The sequence below is a fragment of the Phallusia mammillata genome, chromosome 3, assembly GCF_965637545.1.
Source record: "Phallusia mammillata chromosome 3, kaPhaMamm4.hap1.1, whole genome shotgun sequence".
NCBI lineage: Eukaryota > Metazoa > Chordata > Ascidiacea > Phlebobranchia > Ascidiidae > Phallusia > Phallusia mammillata.
Window position 1 is genome coordinate 16672150 of NC_137254.1, and position 16377 is coordinate 16688526.

At 39.3% G+C, this 16377-nt stretch overlaps 2 protein-coding genes and 1 pseudogene across 2 annotated transcripts; 2 read left to right on the forward strand and 1 right to left on the reverse strand.

The window, feature by feature from the left end:
* Window positions 1-71: 71 nt before the first annotated feature.
* Window positions 72-621, forward strand: LOC145218373 (zinc finger BED domain-containing protein 5-like). Its single transcript, XM_080085781.1, has one exon. It carries the CDS (start codon window positions 130-132, stop codon window positions 619-621), a length of 492 nt encoding a protein of 163 aa, XP_079941907.1. The 5' UTR covers window positions 72-129.
* A 2669-nt stretch (window positions 622-3290) lies between these two features.
* LOC145219710 (uncharacterized) lies at window positions 3291-4733 on the forward strand. Its single transcript, XM_080087033.1, has 2 exons — window positions 3291-4352; window positions 4704-4733. Exons 1-2 carry the CDS (start codon window positions 3291-3293, stop codon window positions 4731-4733), a joined length of 1092 nt encoding a protein of 363 aa, XP_079943159.1.
* Window positions 4581-10197, reverse strand: LOC145218359 (uncharacterized; annotated as a pseudogene).
* Window positions 10198-16377: the final 6180 nt, after the last annotated feature.

The window sequence follows — 16377 nt, forward strand, 5'->3', positions numbered from 1 at the left end:
GTCCTAAACAACTTTAACCTGTGGTTGCAAGGACCCAACCGAACTGTAACAGAATTCATCTCAAAGCTTAGAGCGTTTGTTCGGAAGCTGGACCTCTGGATTAAGAATGTTGAGAACAAAAGTTACGGAATGTTCAAAGTCACGGATACCTTCGAGAACAAACCTAACGACGAAATTTCCAAAGAAATTGTCTGTCATCTTTCACAACTCAAGACTGAATTGATGCATTACTTCCCGGACTTTGCATGCTGTGCTTACTCCGCGAACCCGTTCTTCGTTGATCCAGCCGATGTGCCTGTGGGAACCGGGGAACAAGAGGAGCTAATAGACATTCAAGCTGATGAGGCAGCAAAAGCGAAGTACAAGGAATGTTGTCCTCTAAACTTCTGGCTGAGTATGGTGTCATCGTATCCTACGCTAGCCAGTCACGCTGTTCCCCAGTTATTAATTTTTCCGTCTACGTGGGAGTGCGAGCAGGGGTTCTCTGCTATGATGACTATTAAATCGAAGAAACGGAACCGTTTTGTTGCGCCTGGACATGACTTTCGATGCGCTGTCAGCAAAGTGATTCCTCGCATCGACCAACTGGTCGAAAAAAAACAACTTCATCCGTCTCATTAAAATTGTCTTGTGGTTTTGTTAATTTTGACTTGAGGGTCTTAATTATCTCATTCAATGGTATTCATTAAACATTTTGCATATCATTTTTTATTAGTGAATTCTGGAGTTTTCTAATAATTATAGTAGGTGGTACGAGAACGCTGCATGAACAAAAAAATGGTACGCGAGTAGATAAAGTTTGGGAACCACTGCTCTAAACAGTAGCTGCAAAATTGCTTCACAGGAAGTGTTTCTTAAGAATGAACATTCTACAGAGGAGATAGTAGTAGCCACCAAGCATATCCTATTGTTGACAAAGAAAAGCTAGTTACTGAAATAAAAATGTTTCTGTAGATCTGATGTTCATGATTACTTTGAAAATAATCTCGATGATGTTTTGACAAGTGAAATTACTAAGATGAAAAATCCTTTTTGCAATTTCCATGAGTCCTTAAGGCAAAACGGTTCTTTTCAACACTGAAAAGGATGCAAACTTTTCTAAGGGACACCATTATTTCCAAAAGACTTGCATTTGCAGTGCTAGCACTAAATAGAAACAAACAGTTTCTTAGCTATCAATTATTTTGCCCAACTATAACTTTCTGATTCATTTTGGTTGTAAAAAGGAAGCACAAGGTTTCATTATATGGGTTAAATTTATATGAGATTGTTGTAAATTTCAAAGCTTGGAGGAGTATTGCACTTTAAAAAAGGGAATTATAAGCAAACTGAAAGACAATTGTTAGTCTGTACACAAAAATTTGAAGAAAATATGTTTAAATAACCAAGTTCTGACACAAATGTAATGTGGTTGTTAAATTTGTCAGTTATGATACCAATAAAAAGCTTTGTGGCTAGTTTTTTGTGTGGCAATAATCTGTGAAGTGTCATGAGATATGTTGAAACAATGACTGTGACTATAAGTTACTCAAATGAAACATGACCATATTAATGACTGAATAGCAAGTGTGTTACTTAGTGGTCATTGTTATAACCAGTTATTCTTAAATGTTGTCTAACTGAAATACTTTTCGACCAATTATTACTATTTTGTTCAATATATTGTTGTGAGTGTTTTGCCGTATTAACATTCGCTTCATTTTAAATCTGTGTCACTTGTGTTTTTGTGCCATATTATTACCGCATGTTGTTGAGTTTGGCCCGTTGCCATGCAAGTAACGCAACTCCCCAATGATACACTGTCTGCTATTTACACTCGTGTACATTAATGCGTAACGAAAATTACATCACAATGGAGTTACTAATTAAGATTTGTATTACTTGTTTTTCTACGCAAAACAATGGCTGGAAATCTAGAAATGTGGCTTTTCTATATATTGCCAACTTATATATGTTAAATAAAGACTAAAATTTGGAGCAGCACCCCCAGAAATTTTAGGCACGAGCCGCCACTGATAACGAATCAATCAAGTCGCAATGGTAAAGCAACATGCCTGTGAATTACGAGGCCACACACGACAAGTAGCCAAAATCTCCTCACTCTTACGAACACGCCAAAAAAGGTTGCAATGTCAATCCAAGTGATTAGTTAAACCCATTAGCGCCCATAGTCTCATTTGTAGGACAAGTTTCAGATGTATGCCTGTGTGTTGTTTGCCTTGATGCTAGGTCCACAGTTTATTGCCATACTTCTGGACTTTAAGTCGCACCGTTAATGTAGTTTCTCGCGACAGTTTAAATATCAACGTATAATTTGATGGTAGAGCTACTAACACAAAAACTCACAGCAAAATATACTAACACCATAACTCTCTTCAGCCGCACATTCAGCAATTTTCGATAGGTGGAGCACAAAATCCGATTGAAAACGGCATATCTCAAAACATGCCTACGGTGGGCAGGAACTTGGCCGAACGGTCTGGCGCGCCTGACCCATTTTACTTATTAATGTAAAATTTTGAAACCTTGCTTCCCCACCCTACCCCCATTTAGCCGCTAAATAAATAATTCAGCTCCTGCGCCACCTATCGAAAGTGAGTTATGGTGTAAGTAGCTCTTCCGAACTCACGACACGCCGGTTTTGGAATTTCCACAGGCGATTACGGTGACAATAATTGTTGATTCAAAAATTCCCAAACCGGTGTGTTGTGAGGTCCTGTGTCAGTAGCTCTACCAGGGGCGGCTCGTGCGAGGGGGCTGCGGAGTTCCAGCACCCCCTAGATATTTTGCTCCCTTTCCAACAACGTTCACTTTTTCGTACTTTTCCATAATATTTTCTTTTAGGTAACAATCAGTTCACATAACCTTTATGCCACAAAGCATAACTGTTATTAAGCAAAAATACATATTTTCTTATTCAAATAGAATCCGGCAAATAAGTACAAGTTTTTTTTTGTCTAAAATCGCAGATTGTCTTTATTCGGAAAAGTGCAAGATCAAAGCAATTTGTGAAGACATGGACCAGACCTTGCAAGGAATAGGAGATTTGTAAAACAACTCAAATATTAAATACAACTTTTTTGAAAAATTGAGTAATTCAGTGATATGGCAACTTCTTTTCAAATATATTGTTTTCAAAAAGTTCAACACACTTTGTTAAACGAATACACTGTTGCTGCCAGGCATAACGTATTAACAGAATTTTTAGCTCTTCCGGCAGTTTTTTTATTGTAATATGCCAACGTTTCGATGTCCCATACGAAACACCTTCATCAGGGTAATGACATACAATGCAAACACAAGTCTCGTTGTTTACCAACATACCAATTGACCTGGCACTGGGAATCGCTAAGTCAAGACTGCTGGAGGACTACAGCCTTAAGGATAGAACCAAGTGGTCATGCGAGGACATTCATCTTGGACTAGAGATTTGTTTGCAGCAGACTTACTGCACATTTAGAGGCCAGTTTTACAAACAAGTGTATGGCACGGCCATGGGCTCTCCAGTGTCGGTGGTGGTTGCCAATATGGTCATGGAGTCGGTGGAACAACGCGCTCTCCAAACGTTTACCACACCACCACGATTCTGGCAAAGATATGTGGATGACACGTTCTGCATCATCAATATTAGCCAGGTTACAGCGTTTCTAGATCACTTAAACAACGTGCAACAAGGGATCGCATTTACCATGGAATTGCAAACTAACAACCGGCTTCCCTTTCTGGATGTGGAGGTATTACAGGCAACAGACGGGAGACTTTCCACGCAAGTGTACCACAAACCAACGAGCACCAGGCGCTATTTGCATTTCACGTCTCACCATCCTCTACACCACAAGAGAGCTGTGGTGAAATCGCTGACAGATCAGGCCCGAAGGTTGACCACAGAACCCGGAATGCTCCAAACCGAATTACGAAGGGTACACCAGGCCCTGCGGTTAAATGGCTACCCGAACTGGATCCTCCATGACCGAAAAACCATGGGTGCTCGGAAAAAGGTTCAGTCCAAAGAGCGTACATTTGTTACCTTGCCATACATTCCTAGGTTAACAGACGTAATACGTCGCATGTTAATCGACTTTGGGGTCTCAGTAGGGATTAAACCAGTCAACACCCTACGTCAGATGCTGTCGCACCCCAAAGATCCCATTGATACAAACGCAGCAAGGGGTGTGGTGTACGCGATCCCATGTCAACAGTGCAAGGAGATTTACATTGGCGAGACGGGAAGATCTCTGAATACGCGCCGTAAAGAACACGAGAGGGATGTAGCCAAGAAAGATGCTAAAAAATCGGCATTAGCACAACATGCTACTACCCTCGGTCACACCATAAACTTCTCTGCTGCCCAGGTGTTAGCTAGAGAAACCGATTTTCACAAGCGAGGTTTCCTGGAGTCGTGGAACATACATTCTCACACCAACACGATGAACGTTAAAACGGACGTTCTAATGCCGATAACTTATCGGTCGCTTTTGCACCATTGAGCCAGGTGTTATCACACGACCATTGGTGCGAACTGCGTTATTTCTATCGCCTTTTTTGTGTGTGTTTCGCCGCCCTTTTCGCTTTATAATAACTTGTGTTTGCATTGTATGTCATTACCCTGATGAAGGTGTTTCGTATGGGACATCGAAACGTTGGCATATTACAATAAAAAAACTGCCGGAAGAGCTAAAAATTCTGTTAACACTTTGTTAAAGAATGAAATGAATGACACGTTTGTGCGTTGACAAATATAACAGCGTAGAAATCTTCCGTGAGTCTAGCTTTAGAATGGTCTAAATCGTACATAAGCACAGTAATAACTACGCGGTGTGACTGCAAGTGAGAGAGCAAAAAAACTAAAAAATAAACTGCAGTGTTAAATATGGCTGTACACAGATAAAAACTTTGAAAATGATGCATTGGCACAGATTTAACTGTCGACATCATCAACCGACTCTCCAGCTTTCAGTTTGGCAATAATTTGTTTCAGTCTGACAACCTCACGCGTTTCGGCATTTTTGCTGGCATCATTGGTAATTAGTTTTACTCGCGATGCGTAAGTCAGGGAAATTGCGCTCTCCGCACAATTGTAGTCAGCAGGTGAAACGTTCACAAACATAAGTGTCTTTGCGTTTCCACCGAGGGAATCCTGCATTAGCATGGTAAGTTTGTTGTTTCTGTAGGGAATAAACCCTTGTTCACTCGACAAGGCAGAAATCACGTCTCCCAAAGCTGAGAGAGATTTGTTGATAGAATTTGCCTCTTTAAGCTGAGTGGCAGTGGCTCCGGTTTTGCCTACACGTTCGCTCCCGGCCAAATCAACCAAGCTCAACTTTCCACGTGTTACAGCTCCAGTTGCCAAGTTTGTACTTTCGATTACAACTCCGATGACAAGATGGGATCTAGAGCTTGCACTGTTCATGTTTGTCGAAGCAATATGACGACTTTCAGATCCTTTCGAAAAAATTTCGTATAAACCATCGGCAGATTCAGCTGTTTCAACTGTGCATCCTTGGACAAATACCATCCCCTTGTTGTCTTTTTTTATGACCAGTCGTACGTCGGACTTTTACCCAAGAGATCTATCAGTTTTTCGTTGTACAATTCAAGCATGTAGCAGGAAATCTGAAAATTAAACTTCTGTTGGTTCGCTTTTATCAGATCAAAAATTCTTCTGAATGCTCGAGGAGTAATACCAGGATTTTTTTGTTCCTTGTCGCCAATCATGGTGTACGTTTTTCCAGAGTCCGTTTGCCCGTATGCAAATATACACACGTTGTATCCGTCGACCGCTGACTGGACCAGACTGTTTGTATCCTCGAAAATGTCTTCTTGACTATTCGACTCTGTAAATATTTGATCAAATTGAAACTCTTTCAGATCTCCCCGGGCTTGCTCGACTTTTACCGTGTAATCATCAGGGGAAAACACAGCGCTTTTGTTTTGCTTTTCAGTGGAACTCAACGGACGTACACGGCAATACACGCGAATTTTTCCTTTCATGTCTTCAACCATGTTGTAGTACTTTTTTCTTAAGATTCTTTCGGAGTTATAGTTTTCTGTCAGGACTTTGTTCATAGTTGTCAAATCTTTGACTTCGCTTTGTAATACGGGCACCTGCTGTAGTGCCACCACTCCAGCACCAGCAGATTCGCGAAGATGTGCACATTCCTGCTCTTGGGCTGTAAGTTTTTTTTTCAGGTCAGCCAATTCCTTAGAGGATGCTTGTAAGTTGCCTTGTAAATCAGTGTTGGACATTTTCATTTTTTCCAGCTTTTTGATTTCGAACTCAAGCTTTTTTTCCAAATCCTTAACTTGCTTTTCCATTCTCTTTTTGTCTTTGTCAACACCACCAGCCGAACTTCCTGTTGTTGGACCAACAGATTTAATTTGCCGTTCGAGATACTGTATTTGTTTGGAATATGCATCGTTCTGTTTCTTTAACTCGACCAGCATTTTGCGACTTTTTTGCAGTTGCTGGTCTACCCCACGTTTTTCTGCTGTTTTGGGTCTTTTTATTTTAACATTCGAGACATCTTTTTCTGATAAGTTAGCCGCTGGTGCAGATTCGTAATCTCCGTCAATCATTAGTGCAACAGCAGCAACCTCTGTTTTCATAGATATAAAACCCTCTGAAGTTTTCTCTGAATCATAATTTGAATCTTCTGATGATGGTTTCATGATGTCATCTTCTGTTTCATCTAGAAACTGTGTTACATCATCAGATTTAAGTATAGAATCAACATCTATTGTGTCCTCAACAATATCCACTTGTCTGTTAACTTCGTCCATAGGTTTCAGAGCTTCAAATTGCTCATCTAAACCTGACTGGTCCTTTTGGTGTGCAGTGAAGTCACCTGGTAATATTATTCCAGATGCATTTGTTTTCAAAGGTTTGACGATTGCATCAGCTTCATCATTTTGCTCTGCGATTGGTTGTAATAACTTTTCTGTTTGTTGTAAGTCATCAGCAATCTTTTCCCCTTGTTCATCAGTTTCTTCCACAACCCCAGGTACAAGTGGCATGAAAAAAATTTCTTGGGCTGCTTCTTTTTTAGCTTTTAAAGATGTTTTTTCTTGTAATAGCTGTTTATTTTTCAACTTCAGGCTATCAATGGTGTCCAAACTTTGACTTGAGGAAGCTAATCGTGACTTTAAAATACTAATCACATGGTAAAAAGAATCAATTTTTGACTGATGCTTTGCTTGTAATGTATGAAGAAATGTCTCAAACTGGGTCTGAGTTTCATTTTCAATCGATTGGTACTGATTTTCAATTTTAGCAACAATTGAGAGATGATTCAGTTTCATACTTTTCATATCATCAACAATTCTACTAATCATGGCATGAGCATACTCATATGGAATATATGCTGTTTCATGAAACACATCAGTTTGTGTCAAGTCAGGCTCTTTTTCTTTAATCAGTGCTGACTGCTCCTTAGGCTTGTTGGTGGATTGAACAGGGGAGGTTTTTTTTAGTTTGTGATAAAATTGCTGATGACGAAGTTCATCTATAGCCGTTTTCGGCCTATTTTGCAGAGTAAATCCACCAACTGATGAGGAAACTGGTGCTGATGTTGGCCGATTTTCATCAAACAAAGGTTCCACCTTGTTTCTTCCCAAGCTGACTTTTGACCCAAATTTCTTCAGTTTATTTAATTTTGTTTCTTCTTTGAGAATTGGAATAGGTAGATGACTGTTTTCAACCCCACTGTGAATACTTTCTTCAGACTTTTGTGTGGTAGAAAACATCTGATGTGAGGAAGTTTGTAAACTCTCAGTACTTCCAGGTAACAAAATCTCACTCATATTCATTTTCAATCAAATTACCTTACTTATTCTAAGTACAAGTCATCAGACGTGTTGACGTCCTACAAGAGGTTAATGTCAGCTACCCAACACAGTCGTTGTTATAACACCAAGAGGGTGAAAAACAAGGAAAAAAACGGCGATAACGAAGATAAATTCCGTGTTTATGGGGTGTAAAAGCGACCGATAGCTTATCGGCATTAGAACATTTGTTTCTATGTTTATCATTTGGCGCGTGAGTTTAAGATTCTAAAAACCAGCATTTTCTGTACCCTGTCCCTTGGTACTTACAGCAACATGGCCGATTTCCTGACATCCCTTTGTTACGTATCTTTGCTGTTCCTTCAGGCGCGTAGTGAAACCTGCCCGTCTCTCCGATGATACATACTCTGAGGCCCTGTCTCGATTGTAGCGAGATGACTTGCACAAATTTGCCGGATGTACAAAGAAAAGTCTATAAAACCAGTGTGATTTCAAAAGATTGGGAACTGACAAGATTCATTTAGCTAGTAAACTAACTCGTTCGTTGGTGGGTGGTGTTTAACTCGCTAATATCGGAATATCAATCATCGTCGATTGGATTCCAGTGATTATCGGAATTCAATATTTACCTATCGTTATTTTAATTTTTGTCTGTCGGGATTTTGACATTCGGCCTGTATGGCACGTGACTTAGCAAAATATTTTTGAAGGAAAACAAAAAGTTCAATGCAATACGTAACAATATTTTTCTTAAACATGTAATCACTTTTGAAAGCAAAAAACATAATGCGAAGAGTGGTTTTACAAACTCCCAATACTTTTCTGTGGTCAGCGCTTCAAAAAACGCAGAGTCATCACAGGTTTTAAAACTTGTGCGTTCATGTAACTTGTACGTTCAAAACTTGTGCATTAAACACTTCTCGCCTAAAATTAAAATCACATGATCATTGACGTCTTTGTTGAATTGCTGAACTGGAATTACGAAATATCAATTATTACAAAAATTATGTTTTCACTAAAATTGTTGTTTCAAACAAACAAACAACAAGCCGAAGCAATATCACCTCTTCTTAACATATACAAAGAGTAGTTTTTATTTAATCATATTTTTTTGCTCGTAAAAAAATTTAAGACTACATTTAATAGAAACAGACGAACAATAAATGGGACCTGCAGCAATCGTCCCATTGGTTTTTCTTTTTGTCGCTTTACCATAAAGTAATTGTAAACTAACACACGCCTCATATGTTACACAAATTTACTGAGTTTAACGTCAAGTACCAAATTTACATACACCGCGGCATTATTGTCTTGATATAAACCTAAAAAATCTATATAACACCCTGAATTCTTCAATGAATTATTACTACCCCGCTCTGAAGCAAAAATATGTTTTCTGCTTGCATGGCTGACAATCAAATGACTATATGCATTACTACACTGTTGCCCACACGAATGAGATGGGTGTCCAGCACTCGTACTTGCAATCTTGTGGACTGTGCATCTGTGTTTCTTTTAGTTACGGGTGAGTGCACAACAGTCGCAACTTCTTCTGTCAAAATGTTACCTGCTTTTTAAGCATTATATTCATGTAGACGCATATTTCATAACTTATTTTGACTAAAAAGCTTTAAAACATCTCATAGCTAAATGTTGCATCATATTGGTGTCCTTCATGTTTAAATAAAGTATTTTTGAATGTAAAAATAGAACCCAAATATCATAAGCATCAACCAATCGAGACCCCAAAATATTCGTTTACAAAAATGAATTTGACCTATGTGGAACCCGTACCCTCCTTGTATATCTTTAAAATAACCGGTGCTTGATGCTCATGCGAATCGGACACAGTATACAAATTCCGCATTCAAAACTGTACGTTGTATCATTTTTTTAGTTTTACAGACGGTCATACTATACCATTGTTACTAGAAACATGTCATTGCTGAATGTTAGAGTGAATCAAAATAATACATATCATAAAAAATCCGCCAAAGAATATTCGATAAGAGCTGGTCAAGTCATCGCTTTGAGAAATATTCGGAACAGAGTTTCTGGGTCAACTATGTTAAAAGGCAAATGCCCGTCTGGTGCGACGCTTTTGTTCAGAAATGTGCGTGGTGGCGGTCAAAGTCCCTTCATCTTGGCTCGAGCGTTATCGTTAGGAATGGCATATATCTGCAATGTGAGCAAACAAGAGACGTCTTCAACCAGTGTTGCCAGGTCCAAGTGTGGAAAAGCGCAACTTTACCCTTCAAAAGGAGCCCAATTTTACAAACACCTGAAATACAAATAATTTTATCTACTTTCACCTGTTGGGGTGACAGTTATTCAGGTTTCTACGTGTTAGATTTAATTTTTGTGCATTTTAAAATTGAATTTGAGCTGTTTCCAGTAACACTGTATTGAACACACTCCGTTTATCCACTTTTTATGTTTTTTAAAACATTTTAATCTCTACTTTAAAACAAAAATATTTCGGATTAATTCCAAAGTAAAATGACCTTTAAAACAATCATTTTTGCCATGAGACAATTCCTTTTACGTCAGTGTTTCTCAAACTTATACGGATCGCGTACCACCTGACAACTTTTTCTATCGCGGCGTACCACCTAAACCAGTGGTTCCTAACCATTTTGTAGTCACGGACCCCTTTTATAAATTTTAAGTCTGCGGACCCCCAACGTAATTACCAACAGGTCTTTTTATGTTTCTCGTTTCTTGCATTATACGTTATTATGCTTTTGAAGCATTTTCATTCACCTTCACAGTCCTTTAATTTCGAAGAAGTTTCTGTATTGTAGCGGCCAACACAACAAATTGATACATTTTCTGGTATATTTATTTAACTTGACACAACACTTGTCCTATAAAGTCGTTTGACCACGTGTGTTATGATGTCACAATTGGAAAAACAATCACAAAAAGTAACTGTTCAGTGTTTCTGGCCCAATTAAGGGGTGATCAACAGTTTGCATTTGTATGCAGGATTGTAAAAACGGTGGAGAAACTTAAATATATTTTTCTGTTGGTAAAGATACTAAACATATTTGCCTTCATGGAACCCCTGAAACCATCTCGCGGATCCCTTTGAGGTTGAAGACCACTGACCTAAACCCGGTTTCAATAGAGCAGTGGTTCTTAACCTTTTTTCTGTTGTTACCCACAAAATGTTTTGATGGATATCAATTACCCCTTTTTTAGAAAAACATCACATAATATAGCTTACAATCCAAAATAAACCCACCGAAAAACAAAGTCATTATTTATTGTACATTCAAAGGTTCATTTCAAATGCAGTTAATGGGAAGGTTGATACTGCTTTTTAGCTACTAAGCATGCAAATCTCATTATCAAGAATCTAAAGATAACTATAACAGAAAATCTATGTTACCCCTTTAAAATGCCAAATTACCCCTTTGGGGGTAATTACCCACAGGTTAAGAACCACTGCAATAGAGCGTTAGAAATAAGCCTACTTTCTCGAACCGACTTAGCGTATTTAGCAATTTCAAAAGACTGTCCAAACCACGAGTATCGCCTAAACCAGGGCTGATCAGTTGGGTCAGTTGAGGTGCAATTATAAATTGAACTTAAATTAGGTATCACAGAATTTTACTCGCGTACCACCTGAAAAGTTCCGCGTACCACTAGTGGTACGCGTACCACAGTTTGAGAACCACTGTCTTACGTGGTAACAGAGGCCTTTATTAAATCTCTTGTTTGAAAAACGAACGTTGCATTGCGCGGACTGAAAGCATTCTTTTGCTCAGTTGGATGTTAAATCTCTGACACTCTGGGCGATTTCATTAGTTCTTTTGTCAAAATTGGACTTGCAACTTTTTGACGTCAAACTAATAATGCAATAATACTCGTCATACGGTAAAAAATGTCATTTACAAACCCCCCCAAAAAGGCGCAACCCGCAACTCACGAAAAAAGACCGCAACTCGAAGTCAAAAGTAGCCCAATTCGGCGACAAAAGCGCAACCTGGCAACACTGTCTTCAACTCTTCTGGAACGATTTCTTGCTAATCTTGCGTTTGTTTTTCAAAAGGACCGTTGTTGGTTTGAACACTTAGGAATAAAGAAGCGTTTTTTTCTGGTAATTGGGTTTGTAACTGCAGTAATTGACTACACAAACGTAATAATGTTTATTACCTTTAAACAACAGAGATCGACACAAAAGTCCTGCTTTGTAAAATAGAAGTTAACACGAAATGTCAAATAAACGCGAAAACTGCAACTGACGAAAGCAACAAGAAAAAAGAGAGACTTTAAAGGGCCCCGGCAGCGGCGATGTGACTTTTTCTACATTTTAGATATTTAGAATTGCCAAAAATCAGGGATTTTGAATCACTAATTTTTTTTGTCCTATGATTTGTCGTTTTCGAGATATTCAATCAAACAACGAGCTCTCGAGCGACACCTTGGTTTGATATGTAGCAGCGATTGTTACGTCACCTCGTACCAACTTCTAACAATGGCGTTGGTCAGCTGTTGTTTTTATTGCTTGTTTTAGCTTTGATGCGTACATTTTTCTATTGTTTACAACTGATAAAATTAACGTAGATACTTAGTTGACAGTTAAGCAATAAATAACAACTGTTTGCTTAAAAAGGTAGGTGAGAAAATCATGCGTTTGCTGCCATGAAATTAGTAAGTGCAACAGCAGTTAGCCAAGTTCAACGAATATTCTGAGTCGAATCTGCTTTGTATAAAAACATATCCTGGATTTGAATCTATATGTCTCAACGTGTATTAGAAGCAGCATGTTATCGATTTAAACGTCAATTAGGCAATCATGATGAGGGTAATTAACACCCGTCACGAGTAAGTTTTACTGTACTAACTACTAACATGCAACTAGCAACCTCTATGCGTTACAGGTATACTGCTTACTAAAATTTGTTGAATGGTGCTGGGGAAGACTTCAGAGTTACGTTGCCGGACTGACAGCCACTTGTCAACTATAAGTTGTGAATTCCCTTGTGATGTTGCTGCACAACAATACATGTGGTTGCATATGCTTTTCACCCAAGGTCCCAACTCTTTGCAATAGGCTTTGTTAGAAAGTGCTGTCAGTTTCTTTTGGATTTCTGAATTGAAAACCATAAACACAAATATACTGGTGTATGCTCATCTTTTATTTCTATCATACTTGTAGCTACATGCCAAACATAATGTTTTGTTTCTGACGATTCTTCACTAATGTATTTAATGATTTGTGGATGCCTGTCAGTCACAAAGGCTTTAATAAACAATCCTTTGCTTGTGATATTTTCAATGCATCCCAAGAATCCTTCTTTTTCCATATCATTGCTGTTTACCACTTCATTGCTCTAGAAAATATTATGAAATTACCATCTGAATACATTAACAAGGTTAATAGCAACAATTTTATTGTTGCAAAGATCCATCATTCATCATTGTGTATGTACCAAATTTAGCTGAGTGTCCAGGGAAATCTGCAGTTAATTTACTTCTGGTACACCATTTAAGAGGTAAAGAAGTTTTCCTTTACACACAATGTATTTTGGCTCATAGCTTAGATTGGGTGGTTCCCAAATGAAAATATATTGATATTATCACACCTTTTTTCACAACCACACTTTTTTGTTATTACCAAGTAAATGGCATGACAATAAACTAAATTAGTATGACATAATGGTAATATTAAAGACTATCATGTTAAATGAGATTATGTCAGAAAACAATTAATTAAAGCATACCATATGCTACTTTTCTTACAACTGCTCTCAATGCCATTTCTTGATGAAGAAGACTGTTCTAATGAATACATGGAACGGCATTTGGCTTTAACACCAGAATTTTTGCCATACTCCTGTCTGCTGCATTTTATTTGTGAAACATTCATCTGTGAAATGTAGGCTACAAAGAACACTGTATTTCGTTGGTCCCTTTTTTTCACGTTAACAAATTTAATCCAAGCTGACCGCAATCGCTTTATATTTGGAAAGCGAAAAAGTGTCAAATTGCTGGCCTTTTGATTTCCTCTTGAATTGCAACCATACAAAAAACACACTGCAGGCATTTTTGCACACTTGAGTATAAAAATGAAAACATTTAAACACCAAAATACCTAAACTGACTAACGTAATTGGCGCCGCAGAACCTTAACAACCACCGACTGCAAACAAGCTCCAAACCAAGTTGGTACGAGGTGACGTCACATGGCGTTTGAGCTCAGTGACAAAATATCCGCAAGGTGTCAGTGTGTTTAGATTTAAAACGTAAATATTTGACTAGTAACTTCGATTTTTGTGGTTTTAAATCTGAAATCGTGTTTATAAAAATACGACAAACAACATATTAAAAAATAATTTTCCGGTGCAGGGGCTCTTTAAGCGGAACTAGGGAATGTAATTAAACTGCGCAGGAATACAAATAACACTTAAGGCAAAGAGTGAGCAAAGTACAGAGCGGAGCCCACGAGAGTAAATTGCTTAGTATAGCTCGCTGCATTCTCCCTCGGTAAAAATAATGTTTGGGTCAAATGCTTTGGGGATGTAATGTTTTGGATAAAGTCTACCACATGCTTCAAACGCAGAATACGGGCGTTCGTTATCCAGCAAAGGAACTTGGTGGTAAGCAGATCGGAGATCAAGACAGCTGTAGAATCGATCTTGAGCAATTAAATTTACAATTTCCTCAATCTTAGGTAGAGGATAGGCATCTAACTGAGTATATCTATTGACCGTGACAGAATAGTCAACGACGAGTCGTTTCTTGTGACCTCGTAAATCGACTCACCCCGGAGGGGTCTGGTGTACTTTCTTGACCAAACGCAATAACTTCCGAACCCTATGACGCAACCTTACGATATTGATATATAATGAACTACGTCATAACCCGGATACGTCACACACATAATGACGTCACTATGACGTCATCATAAAATTTTACAGGCCTTCTAAAAAACACCGTTTTGTGAAATACTCATCGTAGCGAGCCCAAACTTTATACATGACGTCATCACACCTTCTGATGACGTCATGCAAAAAATGACGTCAATCGCTCATCATTAACACAACTTTTTTACACCTTAAACTAAGTTAACCCTGTGACGCGACCAGCGCAAGCACAACAGTCGCGTCTCTGCCGTAAAATAGGAGTAAGGTACCATTCAACACAAATTTTACGACAAAACAGCCTCCTTTTGCCCAAAAGCGTCACAACAAAAGCAGTTTTCTCGCCTTTTCTTCTTCTGACATTGACAAATATTATTAATACAAAATAAATCATCAAAAACGCTTCATTTTGTAATTGGGTATATGATTTCCATGAATCCGCGAATTATGACGATATTGGGTTCCTTTTATCTCTTATATCCCATACGAGCAAAGTACGAAAGAGGTATACACTGAATCCAACACCGCAGTATATGAGCCTACTGGGCAAAAGGTAGAGCGCGCAGAGCGACAATCCGGGTACCGTTGGAAAGGTCTATCCCTCATCTCGACCTTGCACCCCCTCACTTTGCCCTCCCAAGGACGTGCGCCACCCAGCGATTGTTTAAACAAAGGTGATTTTCGTCGCATTGTGACGTCACAACGGATTATGGTAAAATTATGGGACCGCGCTCGATGGAAAGAGTAATACTTCTTGATAGTTCGTACAAAATTTCGAATTGATACCTCAAAAGGTGTGTCGTTAAGAGCTGCCCCAAGGGGGGCATCTCGAAGTGACGCAATCGCGGACTTCAACAACGTAAAAGGCCTATGCTTGCACCAAGTGTACTTTCTTGACCAGAATTCGCGAGCCCACTACGCAAAAAGTAGAACGCGCAGAGCGACAATCCGGGTACCGTTGGAAAGGTCTATCCCTCCTCTCGACCTTGCACCCCCTCACTTTGCCCTCCCAAGGACGTGCGCCACCCAGCGATTGTTTAAACAAAGGTGATTTTCGTCGCATTGTGACGTCACAACGGATTATGGTAAAATTATGGGACCGCGCTCGATGGAAAGAGTAATACTTCTTGATAGTTCGTACAAAATTTCGAATTGATACCTCAAAAGGTGTGTCGTTAAGAGCTGCCCCAAGGGGGGCATCTCGAAGTGACGCAATCGCGGACTTCAACAACGTAAAAGGCCTATGCTTGCACCAAGTGTACTTTCTTGACCAGAATTCGCGAGCCCACTACGCAAAAAGTAGAACGCGCAGAGCGACAATCCGGGTACCGTTGGAAAGGTCTATCCCTCCTCTCGACCTTGCACCCCCTCACTTTGCCCTCCCAAGGACGTGCGCCACCCAGCGATTGTTTAAACAAAGGTGATTTTCGTCGCATTGTGACGTCACAACGGATTATGGTAAAATTATGGGACCGCGCTCGATGGAAAGAGTAATACTTCTTGATAGTTCGTACAAAATTTCGAATTGATACCTCAAAAGGTGTGTCGTTAAGAGCTGCCCCAAGGGGGGCATCTCGAAGTGACGCAATCGCGGACTTCAACAACGTAAAAGGCCTATGCTTGCACCAAGTGTACTTTCTTGACCAGAATTCGCGAGCCCACTACGCAAAAAGTAGAACGCGCAGAGCGACAATCCGGGTACCGTTGGAAAGGTCTATCCCTC

Coding starts and splice junctions, on each gene's coding strand:
- LOC145218373 (XM_080085781.1), top strand. CDS start 130: ATGTTCAAAGTCACGGATACCTTCGAGAACAAACCTAACGACGAAATT.
- LOC145219710 (XM_080087033.1), top strand. CDS start 3,291: ATGCAAACACAAGTCTCGTTGTTTACCAACATACCAATTGACCTGGCA. Junction 4,353..4,703: donor TAAACTTCTCTGCTGCCCAG/GTGTTAGCTAGA, acceptor ACTTTGTTAAAG/AATGAAATGAATGACACGTT.